The sequence below is a fragment of the Equus przewalskii genome, chromosome 10, assembly GCF_037783145.1.
Source record: "Equus przewalskii isolate Varuska chromosome 10, EquPr2, whole genome shotgun sequence".
In the NCBI taxonomy this organism is placed as follows: Eukaryota; Metazoa; Chordata; class Mammalia; order Perissodactyla; family Equidae; genus Equus; species Equus przewalskii.
In genome coordinates, this window is record NC_091840.1 from 13,259,944 (window position 1) to 13,283,818 (window position 23,875).

The following is a 23,875-nucleotide window of genomic DNA, read 5'->3' on the forward strand; positions in this document are numbered from 1 at the left end:
CTTTCCAAAACATCTTTGAGAGAACTTGTCATACCCTCAGCTTCTGAGAGTCAGCCCTGAATACCATGTGACTGCTGTCATAATCCAACCCACCACCTCCCACCTGCTCCAGCTCAATCTCAGTTGGCCAGTTTAGGAATAAACACCTAACACATACTTAAGCAATCCATTAGCTAGAGAATAACCATTCAGACGCTCTTTCTCAAGAATCTGAACTAAGACAGCAAGTTAGCTACTTTGAGGAGCAAACCCAAGTTCTAGAGGGGCAGCAACCAAGAGAAGGCAGGTGAATCCACTGCAGAGAAGAGTGCAAAGCAAATACGCAAACATAGCAAAGACTAGAAACCACACGGCATCTGACACATGAAGTAATCAGCTCAGGCTCTGAGAGTCTCCATGACACTAGGCTTACCTGACTTCGAAAGGATTTCTGTGTTTCTTTCCATTTTAGGGAGCTTGATGGATCTCTTGCAACCAAAGAGATTTATCTAAATTTTATTTTTATGGTGCACCTTTTTTACTTCAGTATAACACTAAACTTAAAGAAAAGCCACAATAATAGTACAAAGAGCTCCCATATACCCTTTACCCAGATTCACCAATTGTTTGTTTTGCCTCATGTGCTTTACCATTTTATATCTATATCTACATACAGATATACATAGAAACTGTTTTCTGAGCCATTTGTGAGAAAGTTAGAGACATCATGCCTCTTTATCCCTAAAAACTTCAGTATATATTTCCTTAAAACAAAGACACTGTCTTTCATAACCACAGCAGTTATCAAACTCAGGAAATGTAAAATTACACAATTATAATATCTAATGCACAGTCCATAGTCATGTATTACCAGTTATCACAATAATGCCATTTATAGCTATTTTTTTCCGCAATCCAGGCTCCAGTTCAGGATCATGCACTGTTATAGCAACTACATCTCCTTTAATCTGGAACAGCCTTTCTTTGTGTTTCTTGATGCTGACATTTTTGAAGAGTATCGCCAGTTACTGACTGTCCCTAAATTTGGATTTGTCAGATGTTTCCTCATGATTAGACTTACTAGATCTTCGCAAGAATGACACTAAAGTAACGTTTTGTCCTTTTTCATTCCACCTTATTAGGAGGAGGTTGTTTGTCCCAATATTGCCAATGTAAGGTTTGACAACTTGGCTAAGATAGTGAATAGCAAGTTCTTATAAGGGTATCATTAAAAAGAAAGTTTCTCTACTGCTATCCTTAAAAAAAAACAGGAGTATCTTTTCTCTGGAAACTCTTACCTTGACACCACAGAATAGCTCTATATTTCTGCCCTGCACTCTAGGGCATGATTCATGATAAATCATCAGGATTAGAATAAAGAAACAATATTATTAGCCTAGTACATAAAAACAATATGCCATACAAGAAATAGATACAAATATAAATATAGATATGTATACATATGTGTATATCTATATAAACATACCCATATGTATATACAAAAGACAGTAAACAGCCTAACAATTTAGTTTAACACAAAAGGCTGAAATTGAAAGACTGAATGTAACACTTCTAATTTGTTTGACTTCCAAATAATTCTGACTCCAAACAAGATTTAAGTTTTCTTGAATTGGGCTCAGAATATACATCATCAATTTCAAACTTAAGAAGCATGGAGACCTACTCCATGCTATAATGGAGTGACTAGTACTGAACTCGCCTCCCACTGTTAACGACTATAAAATGGGAAAAAATATATTAGGTAACTATTCTCAGGTACTAGAAAACAGGCAGTGTGATGCTGTCATCCTCATAAGCTGAACCCCACAATCGTTCTGGCTCTCTGCATGAGCACAACCACTGGAGTCCAAGTAGAACCCCACAGCCCTACTGAACTAGGAAGGCAGAGATCAGATTTAGGGCAGCTGAAGAAGCTGGAATCTTAAGCACAGGGCATTTGAGAAGTGGGAAGTGCCCAGCAGGGTCCCCTGCCAGGCCCTGACTATGGGCTGAAATGTATGTGCACTTGGTGCGGTGGGTGTGTGCACCGGGTAGTGCTTTGGGTGAATAACAAAGCATGACTGCGACAAAGTAAAAGATATACAGATACTACAGACTAAACAGTGCTGGGAGACACTAAAGGCCTGGCCCAACCAGAGTGGAGACACCTTTCTAACAACTTGGGGACATCTGGGCATCCAGCTGAATCACCATAAAAGCCACATGTTAGGCCTACCCTAAACCTTCCAAACAAGGCCTAAAAGCAGCCTTTAAAAGATCCTCAGAAGATACAGAGTTTGCAAATTGGATCCCACTATGTTGGAGGAGTCAAGGAAATCTCTTTGGCTTTGCACACATATGCCTTAATAGAATATAAAACCAAGTCTACACAGATTAAAAGTAATTGACCAATAATTGAACAGCCTACAAGAACAAAAGAAATCACTATTCTATGGAGGAAGATAACAGAATCCAGAAGTCTCTACAATGAATCATCCACAATGTCCTTTATACAGAAATTAATAAACATTCAAAAGGAATAGGCAAGAATAAATAAGTAAAAGGGGTTAATAAGACCCAGAATGAACCTATTTAGCCCACAAGACTTTAAAGCAGTTAATATAAATTCTTCAAAGAACTAAATGAAAATATATTTATTCAAAAAATTAAGGAAAATTTATTTTAATGCGAGAACAGATAAGGAGTCTCTGCAGAGAAATGGAAATTATAAAAAGTAAACAAATGTAAATTCCAGAATGGAAAATTATAATAACTGAAAGGAAAAAAATTCACTAGCTAAGCTTAATAGCAGATTTGAGATGGCAGAAGAAAGCATCTGTAAATTTGATGACAGATCAATAGAAATTATCTAATCCAACAACCTGAGAGAAAAAGGACTAGAGAACTGATAAAAAATAAACAATGCTTTAGGAACCTAGGAGAAAAAATCTAAGAGTCTAATATAATTGGAGTACCTAAACAGGGGCGTGAGAATAGGAGGAAAAATATTTAAAGAAATAATGGCCAAAAGTTTCCCAAGTTTGATAAAAAATAAAAAACATTAACTTAGAGATCCAAGATGTTCAGTGAACTCTAAGCAGGAGAAATACAAATAAAACAACATCTTGGCACATTATAGTCAAACAGCTGAAAATCAAAGATAAAGAGAAAACTTAAAAGCAGTCAGAAGAAAAGAGACATTATACACAGGGGAACAATAATAATGACTGCTTGCTCCTCCAACAATGGAGGCCAAAGGACAAAGGAATGATATCTTAGAAGTGCTGAAAGAAAAAAAAGATGATAGAATGTTTCATCAATAGAACAAGAAATAATAAAAGACGTTCTTCAGGGCCTGTGGCCCAGTGGTTAAGTTCACGCACTCCACTTTGGCAGCCTGGGGTTTGGCTGATTCAGATCCTGGACGTGGCCCTAGCACCGCTCATCAGGCCATGCTGAAGCAGCGTCCCACATAGCACAACCAGAAGGACTTGCAACTAGAATATACAACTATGTACTGGGGATTTGGGGGAGAAGAAGAAGAAAAAAGAAAATTGGCAACAAATGTTAGCTCAGGTGCCAATCTAAAAAAAAATGTTCTTGAGGTTGAAAGGAAATTATACCAGATGCAAACTCAGGTACGAAGGAAAGAATATCAGAAATAGTAAATAAGTAGATAAATATAAAAGACCATTTTTCCCTTCTCATAATTTCCTCAAAAGACAACTGACTATTTAAAGCAAAAATAACAACACCTTTTGAAAGGTGAAGTGTCTGTAGAACTATGTCAACTAGAACACAAAGGATGGGGGTGGTGTTACCTTGAATGACACTGTTTTAAAGCTAGCAGCTTTGTGATGAGTAAAGTAGAAAGTAAGAAAGGTCCAGTGAGAAGTGGTAGAATATTGACAGTAAATAGACTTTGATAGGGTAAGGGTGCCTATTTTTAGCCCTAGAACAAATAAAAATATATATATAAAAGGAAATATAACTAAGAATTCAATAGAAAAATTAAAATGAAATAATTTTTAAAATAAATAACTGAAAATAAGGCAGGAAAGGAGCAACAGAGGAATGGGGAAAAAAAAGAGTACCAGTGGAAACAAACACCAAGAAAGTACATTTAAAGCCAAATGGCCATATCAATAATTACATTTAATTTAAATGGACTAAACACTCCAATTAATAAGATAAAGTCTGTTAGACTGGATTTTTTAAAAAATGACCCCACTATATGCTGTCCACCAATGATCCATTTTAAATATAAAGGCACAAATAGGTTGAAAATTAAAGAATACAAAAGGATATGCCACACAAACCAAGAAAAGGAGTACTATAAAAGATAAAGGCGGATACTTTACAAGGATAGAGAAATTCATCAGGAACACATCCTAATTATGTATGTACCTAATACCAAAGTTTCCATTTGTATCCAGAAAATAAAATATAATTTATATCCAGAATATAAAAAATATAATTTGTGTCCAGAACAAAAAAAAGAACTCTTACAACTTAATAATAAAATGGCAACCTTACTTCTTTTAAAATGTAATAGCACTGAATGAATACTTAGCATAAAAAAGATACATAAATAGGCCATAAGCATATGAAAAGATACTATCATTAGTCATCAGGAAATGCAAATTTAAACAACCATGAGATCAGGCCACAAAACGACATAGAGGAACCTTAAATGCATATTGCTAATTGAAAGAAGTCCTTCTGACATTCTGGAAAATGCAAAATATAGAGATAGTAAAAAGATCAGTGGTTACTAGAGGTTCAGGGGAGGGAGGGAGGAATGACTAGGTGGAGCACAGGAGATTTTTAGGGCAGTGAAACTATCCTGTATGATACTATAACAGTGGATACGTGACATTATACACTTGTCAAAACCCATAGAACTGGACAACACAAAGAGTGGACATTAATGTAAACTAGAGACTTGGGTTAAAAATAACGTGTCAATATTGGCTCATCAATTATAACAAATGTACCACACTAATGCAATATGTTGATAATAGGGAAAACGGGGGGGCGGGGGGGGGTGTATATGGGAAGTCCTTGTACTGCTGCTCAATTTTTCTGTAAAACCTAAAATGGCTCTTAAAAAACGAAGTCTATTAATATTCTTAAATCAACAGTGAGACACAACTTCACACCACTATAAGACTAAAATAATTTTTTTAACTGACAATATCAAGAGTTGGTGAGGAGATGGTGCAACATGAAGTCTCATACATTGATGACAAATGATAAAACTACTTGGAAATCAGTTTAGCAGTCAGCAAGAGAACTGAAAACATAAGTCAACAAAAAAACCTGTACACTAATACCAAATGTTGACTAACAGTTCAATGAATAAAAAAATTATGGCATATTCATACAATTAAACATTACCCCACAATATCAAAAAATATTTTTTAAAAAAGACAAACTGCTGATGCACACAACACAGAAAAATCTCAAATACACTACGTTGAGCAAAAGTAGCCAGACACAAAAAAGAGTAAATAATGTATTATTTCATTTATATTGTAGTTATCCTTTTCTAAACAATTTCATAACCTCAGTCTCTTTCCCTATCTCCCAATTCTTCCAATCTTGCTTCTTTTTTCCCCTGCTTTTCTAATTTTGGTCAATATCTCTAACCAATAATGAATATAGAACATTAAAAATCAACATACATGACATAACATATTTAAGATAACTTTTCTATGGAAGAAAAAAGCTAACTACAATATCTACACTACTTGGGGATAGAAAGAGTATATTTAATACAGATAGTCACATGAAGTGGCTGAAGACATCACAGGCAATAAATTACATACATCTTTATACTCTTAACTTGAACTTTAAAATGATACAGTCACTGGGATCAACGTAAAAATTAGAGAAAAGTTAACATATTAAACCATTATCAGCCATCAACACCAAAAATTAAATTATCTATAAAATTAGTTAGTAGGAATTTTACTGGGATAAAAGACAAGTTTTGAAAGGGTAAGAGGAAATCGGGTGACACAGAGTAACAGAAACAACACAGAGTGAGATGGAGGAACAGACAGAAAGATGGAAAAAACGGCATTAGCCACTCAAAGGCAAAAATCCTTAAACAATTAATAGATGCTATTACAATAAGGACTAACCAAAATATAAACCAGCCTCGTTAAATGATACAAGAAAGTCATAGTGGCACTAGCGTAGTAGTAAGCAGCAGCAGGAATAAGTAGTAGTAAGTGGTAGTAGTAGTAGTAGTAGCAGTAAGTAGTAAGTAGGAGTGGCAATAGTAGTAAGTAGTAGTGGTGGTGGTGGTAGTCGAGGTAAGTAGCAAGTAGTAGTAGTAACAGTGGTAGTAGTAATAGCAACAGCAACAGATATTGTTGAAGTAGCAGTAGCAGCAAGGAGCAGGAAGAAGAAATTGCGGAAGAAAACCAACAAATATCTGATTAATTACACACTACATGCAAAGCACTATTCCTGGCAATTCACATGCATTATTTCATGTAATCATCACAATAACCTTCGGTAGTGGGTACTTTTACTATCCCCATTTTACAGATAATGAAACTAAGCAAAAAGAGGCACCTGCTCAGGTCACAGAGCCAGGGAGGTATAAGCCTGGACTCACACTCAGGAGTCTGGGTCCAGCAAACAAATGAAAGCTAAATACTGCTGAGTAGCTTTTAAAATATGAGTGTTCACCTATTTTAACCAGCCCAATACATAAACAGAACTCAAATGAGGAAAAGAAGATGCTCTCTAAATAAATAATCTTACGGTTCTAAGAAGGAATGCTGGCCTGGGACAGAAAACCTGGCAGAGGTGAGGAGTGGAGAAGGGACAGGCACACACCCATAAATCATTACATTGTTCTAAAACATATTGTGTTTCAAGTTTTGCTCTCTAAAGACCTCTTTTAATTTTTTTAATTAATTAAGGGTTCCTACTTTCTTGAGATCCATTAGGAATTGTTTGAAGTCACATTTTACCTCAGTGCTATTTATTTAATAGATTTTTTTAAATCCCAATTTACAAGTTACTGGCAGCTGTTTAAATATTTGAGCGTTCACCACAAAGCATCATTCTTGTTTCTTTTTTCCTTCTTCTTTTTAACTAACGAACTTTTCAATAAGTATTCCTACTTTCTCCTTTCACTTCTTCCCTTCCCTTCATAATTTGCCTTTCACCCTTTATTAAAACTGCAATCTCAAAGGTCACATGTGACATCACTTTCATTTTTCATCCTTTGATCACCACATCCTCTTGTCTTCAGCAATTTGCACTATGATCATTGTCTTGCTTTCCTTGGCTTCTGCGACAGCATGCTACTCTGGTTCTCCTCCCACTCTAAGGAATGTTTCTCTAGCTCCTCTGCATTGTCCAGTTCGTCTTCCAGGCTCTAAAGGTAACATTCTCCCAGATGTAGTCCCACAGTCATCTTCACTATGTGTAAACATTTGCCTTTGGAGATTTTAGCTGGGTTTAACTCAAATCTTCCACATAGACGAATCACCATTCTCCATCTTCAGGCCTTATGTCTTTCCTAGGTTCCACCCACTTCCTCCACAGCTCTAGTTGAATGTTCCCCCAGTACATTAAATTCAATAATCAGTAAAAAAAAAAAAAGTACCTACTACGTACAAATAAGTCCCTTATCTTTGACGACTCCTTTCCCCCACCCTCAACACCCAATGAGTCACCAAGTGCAGTGCCTTGTTTCAGCCCCACTGTTACCACTCTAGCAGAGTTCCTCATCCACCCTCACCTCAAAGGTCAAACAGCCTCTTCACTAGCGATCCCTCACTCCAATCTTCCCCCTACTACTCCATCCGAGACTCTACTGCCCATTTACTTTCCTAAAGCACAGGTGTGAAAATGTCATTCTCTGGTCAAAACTTCACAAGGTCCCTGGGCCTTGCCTTGGCAGCGACATACATTTCTGACTTTACCACACTCTCTTCCTTTTCTTTTCCCTCTACACTAGTCAACTGGCCTAAGAGCTGCAGCTAAGCACGCTCTGGCTTCCTGCTTCCATGTCTGCCTATTAAAATCCCACACGACTCAACATCTGGCTAAAATGTCACTTCATCCATGAAGTCTTCCTCGACTTCCCCAGCAAAAGCAATTTTTCCTTCCTCAATACACCTCACAACACTTCAAATTCAATACTGCCCTATGGTTGGTTTGTACTATACTTTCTTTCCTGGAACTAAGTCTTAGGGGACTTTCTCATGTTTGCTGAACAAAATAATTTCGTAGTCACATTTGTATTCTCTTTACATTATGCAGACGTACATATACATGTACATGTGTACATAGATATTAAAATTAACTTTTAAAATTTAGTTAAATGAATAACTGAGCCTAAATTCTAGAAGCTTCAATGCCAGGCTAAGGCAGAGGGAGTAAGTAAGGACTATGCACAGAGAAGTCCTTCTTAAAGCAGTGCATGAAAAAGTGAGCACTCTCTTATTCCATTTCTAAAGTCAGCCAATCATTCGACTTGTTCTCACCTATCAATCCTCTAATGCTAAAGAGGTTTGGTTTGGAACGAAACAGTCCTCTAGGCCATTTGCCCCTATCAAAAATATTTTACGGTGAGAATCAGTAGGGATGAATGGAAAGAGGAAAACCTTACCTCATTTGACCAAGTCCCTAGGCAATATGACCAGAAGATCCGCTGAGACAATTACTTGAACCACCCCAGGGCTAAACCACCCACTTCTAGAAAAAGAAGTAGACAGCCATCAAGAGACCGCGACAACCCCACAGGAATAAAAGGAGCATACACAAGCCATTCTACAGATAACCTACTGCTGAAGCAAGGGACTGAAATTGGATAGCTTCACTTTCTAGAGGGCATTCCCACAAGCTATTTTTAAGAGAATATCTGAAATGTCTACTTAGAAAGAGCTTAAGAAATTTTATTTACAAAGTCCGTTGGGCCCCATTTTCTCTGAAGTATTTACTTCAAAGAATAGCTCTGAGGTTAGACATTCCTTCCAAATGAATAACGCTGATGAATGTGCTCACTTACTTAGTATAAAAGTATTTCCTTGGGGTTAAAAATATCCTACTTACAGTGTAACTAGTTAAATTTTAGGACAATTAACAATGTCATTTTACTCGACTGAATATTTACGAACTTTGAATTAAAGGGTTTTTTTTTTTTAAAGGAATGCTTACCAATCTATTCACTCAGGTATTCAACACTCATTCCTACAGAAAAGCAGATTTCTTATTCAAAATGCTACTTTTTACTATTCAGATTTGCATGTGCAAATTGTGCTTAACATTTGATACTGAAATTAGCAGAATACCAAAACAAAACAGCTTAACAATCATTAATGAGTTTGTAAGAAAAAAAGGTATCAAAGTTCAGGTTTCATCTACACATTCTAAAATACCAAGGAACTCCTTTTAATGTTATTTCAAAGTTTTAATGTTGATTAATGACCTCAGTCACGTCAAAAGGAACAAAATGTATAAAAAAGCAAGATTTATTTTGATGTAGGGAATAACTCTACAAACCACAAGCTTTTAATAAAGTATAAAAGGTAGCCATTGTAATATTACTGCAATATTCTTTGTTTGCCTTTATTTACTCTACCAATGTAGCAATTAAACCATAAGGCACAAAAGGCTGAAAATATTACTGATGTCAACCATCTGTACTGCCCAGAGATTTCCAAAGCAACACAACTGAATGATGTATTTGCTTAGTCACATTTTTCCTTCTACATCTCAACAACCATCACAGCAAACTGCAGAAGAAGTGATTTATAAAATAATCATCACTCTGCTTACTCAGATACCCAATTGTTACAGTCATCTTTTTAGAGAATTCTGTTAGTTACTAGTCTGAGGAAACTATCATATGTTAGCAATTAAGATTCTTCCTGATTAATATCTCCAGTGTATTCTATTCTCAAAATGTTAATTTGTAATATTTCATCATGCCAATTGTTATTCATTGTGCTTATTTATAAACACAACACAAAAAACAAGGAATCCATCTCTCTTGTTATCTTATCCCTGGGGCTTAGGGATGCATGGATTCTGCTAAACAATAATTTCCAATTTCCTCAGAATTCACCACATTAAAGGAAGAAGTGATATTTAAACATACATAGTGCATGCTCGTATTTTTTTCTCATTTTAAATTTGTGTTATATATCATATACGAGCATAATTTATATGAAAATGTACATGATCACAATCATATTACATGCTGAGTTTTGCTTATTTTGGTTAGCTTCTCTGCACTGCTGAGTGTTTGTTTCCTTTTTTATTTGAATCTCTCCCTCTCCTCCCCATTTCTTCCTACATCCAACACTTGCACCGGGTATTCCATATTAACAACCTAGTGTATTTTCATATCTTGTGCCATGCTCACAGAAGCACACAAATACACACGAGCAAAAATGCAAACACCAGTGTGGGATTTTGTGGCATAAATGGCTAGTGTCCCTAGATATCTATTTTCCACTTCTCTTTGGGGCCCCACAACCACCACCAAATTTGGGCTTGGCTACATCATACAAGGTTGCACGTGACCAGGTGACTAGTTACGGTCAAGGGGGATGATGGGACAGAAACAATGCAGGCAACTTTGATTGGACATCTTTAAAAATAAAGTGGCTTTTTCTCCACACTCTCTTTGTTTCTGAAGAATGGCACTTAAAAGATTAGGTACTGGTGAGCAACCAGCACCTCAGACCCAGAGGCTGAAGCCATACGCTGAGAATGTTCTGTAGAACTTCCCCACTAGCCTGGGTCCCCGATGACATCACAGAGCAGAGCACTCCCTACACACCTGGACTGTTATATGAGATGTAAATAAATTCTCTGCTTTAAACTGCTAGACCCCTAGCAATGCATTTTATCTATGAATGTTTCATGCACAAAAAAATACATATTTTTTCTGTATCTTGCTTTTCTCTCTGAACAATACCTCATGGAAATTCCTCTAAAACTACCTGCTATAGTTTTTATTCATTCTTTCAAATTGGTACCAACTAAGATGAAAACAAAATTTGTTCAACCTTTTCCCTAAATGCATATTCACTTTATTTTCAGCATTTTTCCACTACACACAACACTGCAAAAAAAGTACTCATACATGCATCTTACACACCAGAGCTTTAGTTTCTATGGGATGGATTCTCAGAAGACACGCAGACGCGTCAATGATGGACATATCTTAATAGATTTTGCCCTCTATTAAAGGTAAATTCACATTTCCACCAAAACAGCAGACATCTCATTACTACTCTAACTTGAATTTCCCTGAAAACTACAGTATCTTAGCCCCTTTTCACATTTGAGGCCATATGAAGTTATTCTTCTGTCAAGTGCCCTTTCACAATTTTGATCCATGTTTCTGTCTCTCAGCCAGTAAGACCCCCTGGTGTGCTGTACACATTAACACTGTCCCAAATATTTTCCCCAAATCTATTATTTTTCTATTGATCTTGTTTGTTGTACTTTTTACCATTCATAGTCTTTCATTTCACTTGAGTTGAAGATTTCTATCATTTCTTTTACATGTTCTGAGGTTGGAAAGGTCTTGGGGTTAGAAAGATCTTCTGATTCCTCAATTACTTTTTTTTTTTTTAATTAATGTTATGATAGATTACAACCTTGTGAGATTTCAGTTGTACATTTTTGTTAGTCATGTTGTGGGTACACCACTTCCCCCTCTGTGCCCTCCCCCCAACCCCCCTTTTCCCTGGTAACCACCAATCAGATCTCCTTATCACTATACTAATTTCCACCTATGAGTGGAGTCACATAGAGTTCGTCTTTCTCTGACTGGCTTATTTCGCTTAACATAATACCCTCGAGGTCCATCCACGTTGTTGTGAATGGGCCAATTTTGTCTTTTTTTATGGCTGAGTAGTATTCCATTGTGTATATATACCACATCTTCTTTATCCAATCATCAGTTTCTGGGCATGTAGGCTGGTTCCACGTCTTGGCTATTGTAAACAATGCTGCGATGAACATAGGGCTGCAACGGACTCTTGAGATTTCTGATATCAGGTTCTTAGGATAGATACCCAGTAATGGGATGGCTGGGTCATAGGGTATTTCTATTTTTAACTTTTTGAGAAATCTCCATACTGTTTTCCATAGTGGCTGTACCAGTTTGCATTCCCACCAACAGTGTATGAGGGTTCCTTTTTCTCCACAACCTCTCCAACATTTGTCACTCTTGGTTTTGGATGTTTTTGCCAATCTAACGGGTGTAAGGTGATATCTTAGTGTAGTTTTGATTTGCATTTCCCTGATGATTAGCGATGATGAACATCTTTTCATGTGTCTATTGGCCATATTCATATCTTCTTTTGAGAAATGTCTGTTCATGTCCTCTGCCCATTTTTTGATCGGGTTGTTTGTTTTTTTGTTGTTAAGCAGTGTGAGTTCTTTGTATATTATGGAGATTAACCCTTTGTCGGATAAGTGGCTTGTAAATATTTTTTCCCAATTAGTGAGCTGTTTTTTTGTTTCAATCCTGTTTTCCCTTGCCTTGAAGAAGCTCTTTAGTCTGATGAAGTCCCATTTGTTTATTCTTTCTATTGTTTCCCTCAACTGAGGAGTTACAGTGTCCGAAAAAATTCTTTTGAAACTAATGTCAAAGAGTGTACTGCCTATATTCTCTTCCAAAAGACTTATTGTCTCAGGCCTAATGTTTAGGTCTTTGATCCATTTTGAGTTTATTTTGGTGTGTGGTGAAAAAGAATGGTCAATTTTCAATCTTTTGCATGTGGCTGTCCAGTTTTCCCAGCACCATTTGTTGAAGAGACTTTCTTTTCTCCATTGTAGGCCCTCTGCTCCTTTGTCGAAGATTAGCTGTCCACAGCCAATTACTTTTTTTTTTCAAGATTTTTGTTCTTTTTAAACTTTTTGTTTGGGCATTTTTAGGTTAAGTTTTTCGTACATCCAGAATTTGGTTTTGTTTGTTTTTGTTTTTGGAGAATGAGGACTCAATTTTATTTTCTTCCAGGTAAATGAAAGGTTGTACCAGCATCATTTGTTAACTAAAAGTATTTCCTCAATGTATTGATAAGACATTTTGTTATTAAACTTTTATTTTTACTGTGATTTAATTTTTTTCTTGTAATGTCCTTTTTGATTGTACTGTGAGGGTCTGCCACATAAAATGAGCTGACAAGTATTCCCTCCTTCTCTGTTATCTCAAAGAATCTGTGTAACATTGCAATTAGTTCTTCCTTAAACGCTTCATTAAGTAAATATGCAGCTGTAAAGGGAAGGAGCATTTTAGTACCTTTTCTGGATAACTGCAAATATTCTTCTTAAGTAAACTGACACTCACAAATGCTAGGTGTTTAAAGTTCCTCGCATTGTGGAATGTGAAACCTTTCATACTCTGTCACGCTAAGTTCTATTGGTCTATCTTGAACTTGGAATGGGTCTTCCACCCATGCATGATTTTAATAACATCATGCATTACTCATTTGGAAAATATCAGTTCAATTAATTATGTATATTTCCAAATATTGAAAATTTTATTATACAGTATCAAAACTTCACATTAGTTAATATCACCACAATCTCATCACAAAAGTCTTAGTATTGGAAAGTTCTCAGACTCACAGTGACTGATACAAGTTTTCCAAAATTCTGATTTTGTCATTAGCAACAAATATTATCAGCTGTTTTGCTTGAAGTGATGGGCTCATTTTGTGCACTTTTCAGAGAATGTCTGCCAGATATCCAAGTCTGAATGACCACTGTCTGCCAATCAGTCATTCTTTCAAATAATACCATTCTTTCAAATGGTATTCCACAAAAAACAGCAGCTATTGCAGTTGACAACTCAAAGAATCACACAAGTGTTTTTCCTCTGGGCAGTCATCATACTTTGATAAGCAGCAGAAGTTCTTTAAGGATAGTTTCATTTCATCACACAGGTATCAAAAAGAAAAGAGGTGCAAGATTGAATAAAATTAATAATTTTACTGCTTGCATCAACAAGGACATTCTTAAGTAAAATTGGTAATTTTTTCCCTGTGACCATGTGATACTGAAGGGTATAATGACTACCAATACAATTTGATGCTACTGTCTTAATTTGGACTAAAATATAGTTTTATTCAGCACTGCGTTTGCACCATCAACGCAAATATCAACTCAGTAAAAAAAAAAGTAACATTTAAATGTTATTACAAAAATAATGTTGGCTCACAGACCTCCACATGAAAGAGTCTTGGGGACTCTGCAGGGTTCATGGACCACACTTTGAGAACCCTAGAAAAACTTGCACGCGTGTGTCAGGATACATGTACAAGATTATTCATAGGATTATTGTTTGTAAAAGCCAAAAGTTAGAATAGATTCATCAACAAAATGGCAAGAAATTATGGCAGATTCATTTAACAGAAAGCAATGCAAATGAACCTACTATAGCTATATAGCATAACAAGGATGAATGTCACCAACATACTATTGAGCAAAAAAAACAAGACACAAAAGAATATGTAAAGTCCAGTTCCATTTATATGAAGTTCAAAATCTATTAAAGTAAAAATGTTTTTGTTTTTAGGGATGCAGGTATTGATGGCAAAATAAACTTTAAAAACAAAGGACGAAAATTATCAGAAAAATCAGGGTAATAGTTACTTCTAGGGAACATGGAAGGAAGCATGTTTGGGAAGGGTCAGACAGCAGGCTTCTGGGATACTGGCAGTGATCTAATCCTTGCTTGTGTGTGGTTTACACGGTACTCCTTTGTATAATTATTTATTATATTTTGTGACACTGTGTGTATCTGAATGCTATATTCATAAGAAATGTTTAGAAATATCAATTCTCTCATTTATTATGTCAATGACTGTGGATTTCATTATTTAAATTCTTTTTAACTAGCAGATTTCACAAAGGAAAAAAATGCCTAATTGGCATTACATGTAAGAAAGAAGCAACAACATCCCTTTTTAGGCAATAGGTGGGAACATTCAATACAGGTGGAGGTGAAGTTCAAAGGAAATATTCTATTTTATTTCACAAAAAACACAATTTCTACCATCTGTTCTCTGAAAACTGATGGCTGCTCTGAAAATTGATCTTCCCTTGTTGTGTTGTCTCTTCTTTCATTTTCAGTGACAATGGTTTTCCAAATGACTTAATCTATGTCAGAAATCTTTTTTAAGAACACTAAAAAAAACCCCCACTGCTTGATGATACTCACTGTCACACAATTCTGTGATGTGGATGTCACAGGAAATGTGTTTGCAATTACAAAGGCAAACAAGCCCAAGTATGTTTGTGAATGACAGGCTAGAGTGAAAATAAAGGATCTCTGTCACTGAACATATGTTTTCCCAGAACGCCCAAGATAAAATGAAAATATCTAAGAACATCTTTAAAATATTTTATAGGTGCATTTGCAGCCACCAAAAGAAAACTACTACAATTCTTTAACACTAATAAAATAATATTGCAAATATTACTCATTTAACATCTATAGTATTTTCTACAAATTGTAAATTTAAAATGGAAGTTGTGTGTTTTATAAATTCTGATTTCTAAAAGCTAAATACTTTAGGGCTCTCTAAAATTCTCAAAAATTTCTAAAATAAAAAGTTTATTATTATTTATAAGTTTATTTTATAAATACATTTATAAAATACATCCTTTTTAAATACATTTTAAATGTATTTTTTTAAATACATTTATAATACATCCTTTATTAACTGCTTCATGACACAGATGAACTCTGTAACCTGTATAAAATTTCATACCATTTAATTCTCTCCACACTTACTGCCTTCTTTAACTTAAGCATTTCAACCTCCCAAATTTTAATTTTATAACATTAAAATTGACTAACCTAGATTACCATCACTACTCACAGCAAAAACCTCTGAAATGGATTTGAGATTTAAATATAAAAATAAGATTTAAAGAGACAAAAATATGAGTTAATTTTTTTCATAATCTTGGAATAAGAAAGGCTTTTCTAAGTATGACACAAAAACCAGAAACCATAGAGAAAAGTCATAGATCTAACCAAGAAAACTTCTATACATTAAAAAATACCAAAAATAAATCAAAAGACATATAGAGAAAAATACTTGCAAGATATATAACAAAGATCAGAATTCCTTAACATATAAATTGCTCTTAGGAATCACAATGAAGACAAAAAAGTCAATGAAAATATGAAAAACTATAAGAAAAGACAGTTCACAAAAGTGAAATTAAAAACACAATAAACAAAAAATATGTTCATGCTCACTTATAATAAAAGAAATGCAAATATCAAAACAACAAGATACTATTTTTCATCTCACAGATAATCAGAAATGTTTATAACTCAGTATTGATGAAATGGGAAAACAGGCATTCTCCTATCTGTTGGTGCAACTAGACATAACCTTTTTTTAATAGCCTCATTGAGATATACATAACTCACATACCATAATATTCACCCATTTAAAGTATATAATTCAATCGTTCTTAATATATCAGAGAATTATGCAACCATCACCACAATCTAATTTTAGAACATTTTCATCACTCCAAAAAGGAACCCTCATACCCATTAGCCGTCACTCTCCATTCTCTCCCATTCCTGCAGCCCTAGGCTGATGTAACCTTATGTTAAGGGCAATCTGTCGATGTCAATCAAAAATTTAAATGTGCAACCCTGTGAATGAGCAATTCTATTTCACAGAACTTATTGTATAAGAATAAATTTACAATACACAAAGATATACATAGGATGCTCTTGAAACACTGTTATAGCAAAATACATAACCTATATCCCTCAATGCAAAACTATACTAATAAAATGTAATACCTCAGTAAAATAAAATATGATGCAATTATTTAAAAGAATGAAGCCATAAATTTGATATAGAAAAATTATCAGAATATATAAGTTAAAAAGGTACAAATAAGGGCCGGCCCAGTGGCATAGTGGTTAAGTTTACACACTCCACTTTGGTGGCCCAGGCTTTGCAGGTTCAGATCTGAGGCATGGACCTAGGACCACTCATCAGGCCATGCTGTGGCAGCATCCCACATAAAATAGAGGAAGACTGGAACAGATGTTAGCTGAGCAACAATCGTCCTCAAGCAAAAAGAGGAAGATTGGCAACAGATGTTAGCTCAGGGCCAATCTTCCTCACAAAAGAAAATAAAAAGCGAAATGAAACAGTATGAAGTCTATACATATGATCTATGATCTCATTTGTATAATAAAATGAGATATTCCTAGAAAACTAAAGAGAATACACATTAAATTTTTAGCAATGATTACCTCTAAAGAATGAAGATTAAGTGTTGAGAAAATGATTAAATACAGTATTTAACATTTAATATTTCATTTTAAAACAAAGTTAACTTATTTGAAACAATGTTATTTATTATTTGTAAAACACCACCCAGCAACAACAAAAGTGTTTTTAGATGAGAACATGCACAAGACACATCAGGGTTGTCTTACATGGACACACAAGGCTCTATTGAATTTCAAAACAGAAAAACATTTATCGTCATGCCTGCAAGTAAATGTTTCATAAAAGTGAAGCAAGTAAACATAAGATTATTCTTCTAAAGATCAACTATGGCTATCACAATATAACTATGCATTTAAATTTAGGGAAAAATCCAAGTTAGAAAACTATCTCTGGAAAAAAAGACAAAACTAATAAAGCAATATGACTGGTATTTTTTATTTCAAAAATGAAAATATTAAAAGATTTCATCCTGAAACTAAAAATATTTTTAGGAAAAATACTTGTTCTGTATTAAAAGTATAATTAGTGTCTTTGTGTTTACAAAGGCAATCTAAATGGATACTTCCCTCTGCCTTCAAATGGCTCCTGATTATCTTTGCCTTTTTATTTTCATTCTCATTTTTGCACATAATATTTACTTGTACCTTATATTAACATACAATTTTTCAATAGGCTTCCAAGTATTAATTTTCATTCTAGAGGTTAAATTTTTTATGATACTAAACTTATAAAAATCCATCATTTCAGTTTTATCATGTAAGATATAATCATTACCCCAAAGAAATACTTAAGGATGCATATAAAAACAGAAACATAAGGGTATTCGTCCAAGAATTATTTATGTTAGTGAAAACTATAAATAATATCAATACCACAAAATAGGAATAAGTTAAATTAACTAGGGATACATCTATAATATGAAATATAATGCAGCCATTAGAAATAGATGCTTAGGAACAATATTTAATAGCATGAAACGTACTCAAGATATATAAACAATAATTATAATATCATCTCAATTTCCCAAGGAAAAGTATGTGTTCACAGGATACATAAAGAAAAGACTAAAAGACCGTACAATGATATTTTACCAGTGTCTTTATTTCTGGGTATTGATTTTATAGTGATTTTATTTCCTTCTTTACATATGTCTATACTTTCCAAAATTTCTTCCATAAAAATCCACAAATGATTTTATAATCATAAATACTACTTTAAAAAAAAGATGAAACTGAAAGAGTTCTCACATTAGGGTAACACAGCATACATTTTTAAATATTTTAGGATGGAGAAAAAATATGATCAAAAAATTTCATCAAAAAAAGTCAAAAACAACTACGTAATCGCACAAAAGTTTATTTTAGCCAAAATATACACTAGATGTATTTTAAGATATGGAGTAAGTTGATGTTTACATGCAAACTTTCAATGATGACACAAATATTTTTACAGTACGCCAAAAAGAAAAACAAAAACATAAGGGTGTGGAAAAAAATAAAACCACACAGATTTAAAAATGAATCTCTGATGCAATACACGATAGCTTTAAAAGTTTTTCTTTCAACACATATGTGGGCAGCATCGGTATGTTTACCCTTGACCCAAGATGTCATCATAAAGAATAAAGATATTATTTCATGACAGGCCAAAAAAATTTTCAAAAAGCCACCACTTCCTTTCAATTATGTTATTCTGTGGTAAGTAGCCTCAATAGTAAGAATTAGTAAAAAATAAAAGGAAAAGGAAAATGGTTGGAAATGACTTGTAAAAACAATTACTGAAAATTTTTAAAAGGAAAGAAAGAAATTCAAAACAAGAGCTCAAAAGAAGGTCCATCTGATTATAAGAAGTACCACCCTCAAAAAGGTTTTTTAGCATCTAATTTCTTTTTATTTCAAGAGTTTTTTAAAACACTAGGATTGCACTAGGAAACAAAACTTCACATGCCTTAAATTGGACCTACGAAATGACAGAGAGAACATTACTAAGATGAGCAGCAACAATTCTACTAGATGGAAATTTAAAAGAAAAAACAGCACTTCCTCCTCCATTATCAACAAAAATAAACTTTTACACTCATGATATTGTTTGGAATATCTAAGGAAAAAAGTAATGTCTTTTATGATATTTTATAAATACAGTGATAAAAAAACTTTCATGTTGAAAATATCCAAATTGAAATTAAATATCAAAAATTCTTAGAAGCACCCTTATTAAAATGAAAGACAAAATTATTTAAATAAATTTATTAGAAACATCAATCTAAGTCCAATAACATTTTACACATTTAAATAGTGCATTACATTTTACAAGTTACACACATATTCATCATTCTCATTTGATTTTGGTAACAACCCTGTGAGATCACTAAGTATGCCCTTTTTAAACAAAAACTAAACTAATATTCTTGACTTCCCTGGGTCATATTACTAGAGATTGGTGAAGGCAGGTTAAGGACACAGTTTTTCAGGTTCCTAATCTAATAGTCTTCCATCATACCACACAAATGACCAAAGTGTTTCACTGATATCATAAGCAAATATAAAAATAATAATGATGATTTTTAAATTTCCCAGAAAAACTTTTAAAAGAAAATAATAAAGCAAACTAACCTCTGTTTAACGACTACTATATGTGAAACATATAGGTACTTACACACTACAAAATCTTCACACTATTCCTGCAAAGTAGGTATCTCCCAAATTAGATGAGGAAACTGAGAGTCAGAGAAGATAAATACCTGCCCATTTTCACACAGCTAATAAGTAGGATTCAAATCCAGGTATTCTTGATTCCATAGTCTCTGCTCTTAACCAATAAACAATTCTGCTATTTTCAAATGGCCAAGGAAAGACAGTATATTATGTCATTATCAGTTACAGCCTAGCTTAATTTAGCAGATCAATTTAAACAGTAGAAACAGTAACAGTGAAACTAGAAAGATACATTAAGATACATTACAAGTAAGATGAGATAAAGGGAGACTGGAGCGCTTTACTGAGGTCAAAGATACTGCTTCTAAAAGCTGCCATTTCCCCTAGCCGTGTGATAATCAGGAATCGAGAGTCAGGAGAGAGCTCCTCGGCACGCCCTGTCTAGTGGGCATGGAGCTGGGACACACAAAATGGCAGATGGGCGTTAAAACAGAAAGACAAACCCTGCCTTCCCTGCATCATTATTTAATATTTGTACAAAGACAACCTCTTCCTACCATGAATCATTATTCTAACTAGCACCTCAAAACTCGTATTACACAAAATATGAAAATAGTGTTAATAATTACATACGTTAGAAATATCTCAATCCTACCTCTTTCTCATGCATTCGAGAGAGTAAATGATCATCATGGAGACTGCCGGATTTCCCCAGGCTGAATTTGGGAGTCATCTGTCGAATGAGCAAGAGTTATTCAAGACTCTTTCAGGCCTGGTTTATCCTTAACCCAAGAGTAAACTTCTAAATTGCATAAAGTTCATTCCAAAATAATAGCAACACTGGAGGAAAAAAAGTGATTTATTCACTTCCAAGTGATAGGATTAATAAACTAGTATTTTTCATAAAGTGGACCTGTGTTATTTTCTGTAAACTTAAGGATTATTTTATTAAAAAATATTTGTCCACAGGAAAAGTCCAAAGAAATTCTCACCTACCAGAGAAATTGGGATAGGCTTCTGTCTCAGGTACCGAGGATTTTCTATCTGAAAATTTAAAAATAAAATAAAAAAAGGACTTGTTAACTTCTGAGTTTTAATTATTATTTGATAAATATAGAATTATGCTGCTATACTAAAATATTTTCTTTACATCTTAATACGTACGTTTGTTTTTTAGAACGAGTACTGCATAGTACATTTTTAGTGGCTCACTAACAAATGAAATACAAAACAAACTCCTCTGCATACACAACTGCACCGCCATGAGGCCCTCACAGCCTGACTGCCCAGCCTCATCTCCACTGTTCCTGACCTCACGTTTTATACTCCTAGAACCCTGAATGGCTTCTATTACCTTCTTCTTGCACCTCTCGACCTCTATGCGTTACTCTGTCCACCCCTCCAACTCCTATAAGCACGCACCTATTCATCTTTCAAGTCTCAGTTTACACTACACTCCCAGGCAGATTTGGTGTGAGAATCCTTAAATTCACCTCCAAAATAACAACCAGAATACAAAACTTCTTTAGGACCCCTCCTGTATCTACCTTGCAGGCTCATTTATCCCCAACATATCTTATATTCCAAGGACACCAAACAACTTGTTTTACCTTGAAAGCACTGCACTCTCCCATATCTGATTCTTTGCAACCTGTGAAGTAATTCTCCCAACTTCTTCATGTGGTTAACTTACTCAAGACACTCAGTTCAGGAATCATCTCCCCCAGGCAATTTAGGTAAGTTCCTACCACTCACATAGTTCCCCGGAGGCTCATTCTCTTTTATGATATAATATCTATCTTCTGCAAAAAAGTGTGAACTCTGAGAAAAGACTATGACTATCTTGTAACCCACCTAACTCTAGCATCCACCACGGGGCCTGGCAGGTAGTGAGTGCCCAACAAACATTAATAAAAAAACGGAAGGAAGGAGCAAACTGTACCTGATCCCACCCTCTTATCAGCTCCTCCACTATCCTGTGTGTCTCTTATCACTCTGATATTCTATTTTAAGTGTTTATCAGCATGTCTCCACATCTGTCTTTAAGCACAGGGAGCGCAAGGGAGATGACTTCTCAATTTTGTAATCCTGGTATCTAACACGCAGTAGGCTTTCAATGAAATATTTATTGAATTAATATACTATATAATAAATTAGAAACACTTATCTCAACTAGCGTTGTTATCTCAACTATTTCATTCACAAATGAAGTGATAATTAAAAATCATTATCATGGAATTCTAAACTTCTGACTTCATAAACCCACAATTTACTACATGGATAATCTCACAATGTACAAAAATATAACACTAACCACAACTTCAACCTAGGATAGTGTTTCTTACCATTAGCACTGACTGACCAACTTTTTCAAATACACATTGTTGGGCTCCACTCCTCCAAAATCCCACTATCTTTTCAAAAAGTTCCTCAAATCACTTATTATAGTTAATAATCACAGAAGCTGAATAATTCATACCCAATTTGACAAGAAAGTTAAAGAGATGAATAAAGAAACAATTAATCAAAGAATATAGAGGCAATGAAATTAAAAATAGAATTTATTCAGGTTTAAAAAAAAAAAAGCTTCTATAGCCACAGATAGGATCTAAAAAGGATCTAGATATTTTAGCACCTAGATTAAGAGAAACTTACAAAATAATTTTTTTTCACCTGGAGGCTGTTTCCCATTACGTAACGGCAACTGTCTGAATTTAAATTTCTCTCCCCATCCTCCAAAAACCCATAAAAATCAGCAAAGAGAGGAAATAAAAATACTGGTCACCCATGCCTACATCACAACAAGGAGAAAGAGATTACTGAAACCCTCAGTTAACATGTAAGTGGCTAAAGAAAGATTACAAACCAGCAGAATTCGATCCTGAGCCAAAGCAGAGCGAGAGCGCAGGGCAGGCGGGGGGGGGGGTGCCTTAGGGTCCTGGTGGTGGTGGAACTTAAACACCATCAAATAGTGGCCTGTAGAAGGAGAGTAGCTACCTTAAGTGGGTCATACAAAAAACCTGATGGATGAGAGTGCTGGAGACAGGAGTGAAAAGAAGAGCCTGGAAAGTGTGAAGAACCAGAGAAGGCAGTCTCAGGAAAAAACCACTTCTGCGGGAAAGTGGGCCCACGGGAGAAAGGCTGTCCAGGACGGGAGGAAAGAAAAAGGGAGCTGAAGAAACAAGACAGAATCAAAGAACTGGGAGATGACAGGCCAAAATGACAACCATAAAAGGCATCATTTATTAAAGGAATTGAACTTCACTGGAGCAGGAGAAGAGGGCCCTCCTGAACTAAGAAATAAAGTCCACTACCCAAACCACCCCTCCAAGACGATCACTGGCTACCTCTTGTTCAGAAAAATCTCACATAAATGATCATGAACAGAAAAAAGAATCCAAGATCCATAAAAACTTACTATAGAAAATCACAATCAAAATCCATCAGCAGAAGGAATCACTTTTTTAAAGAGCCATGAACCAGAAGACAGTCACATAGTGTCCTTTTGACTCTCCCCATCTCCAGGATGCTGATTCATCAGGTTTTTGTGCAACCCATTTAATGTAGGCCACTCCCCTGCAGGTCAATATTTGATGATATTTACGTTCCTCCACCACTACGACAATATGTATTCAAGGATAACTTTTAAATAATTTCAGGCTGTTCATAAAGAACACTACAAATAAAGACAAAAACATAAAAAGATGTCAAACAGGAGACCGAATAAGAGCTTGGCAAAATTGCCAGATGCCAAGTCAACATGTAAAAGTTAACTGCATTTCTATAAATTAGCAAAAATCATACAGGAAAAAAGATCATTTTACAAAGATATCATTTAGCATAGACAATATATAATTCCTAAAAGTAAATCTAAGAAAATATACATAAGCCCTTCATGGAGAAAATAACGAAGCTTTTTTGAAAGACGTTAAGACTGGAATAAATAGAGAGTGAAACCATGTTTTTGGA

The 23,875-nt window shown here is 34.8% G+C and overlaps 1 protein-coding gene across 17 annotated transcripts in view; it reads right to left on the reverse strand.

Moving 5' to 3' along the window:
- The window catches only part of CEP112 (centrosomal protein 112), a 445,593-nt gene that overhangs the window by 373,576 nt on the left and 48,142 nt on the right, over positions 1 to 23,875 (reverse strand). For all 17 annotated transcript variants that reach the window (XM_070560188.1, XM_070560186.1, XM_070560191.1 and 14 more), the window contains 2 exons: positions 20,903 to 20,950; positions 20,562 to 20,639 (listed from right to left, as the gene is read on the reverse strand). In XM_070560188.1, coding sequence (XP_070416289.1) covers positions 20,562 to 20,639; positions 20,903 to 20,950 — 126 coding nt within the window. The remainder of the gene's footprint in view (positions 1 to 20,561; positions 20,640 to 20,902; positions 20,951 to 23,875) is intronic.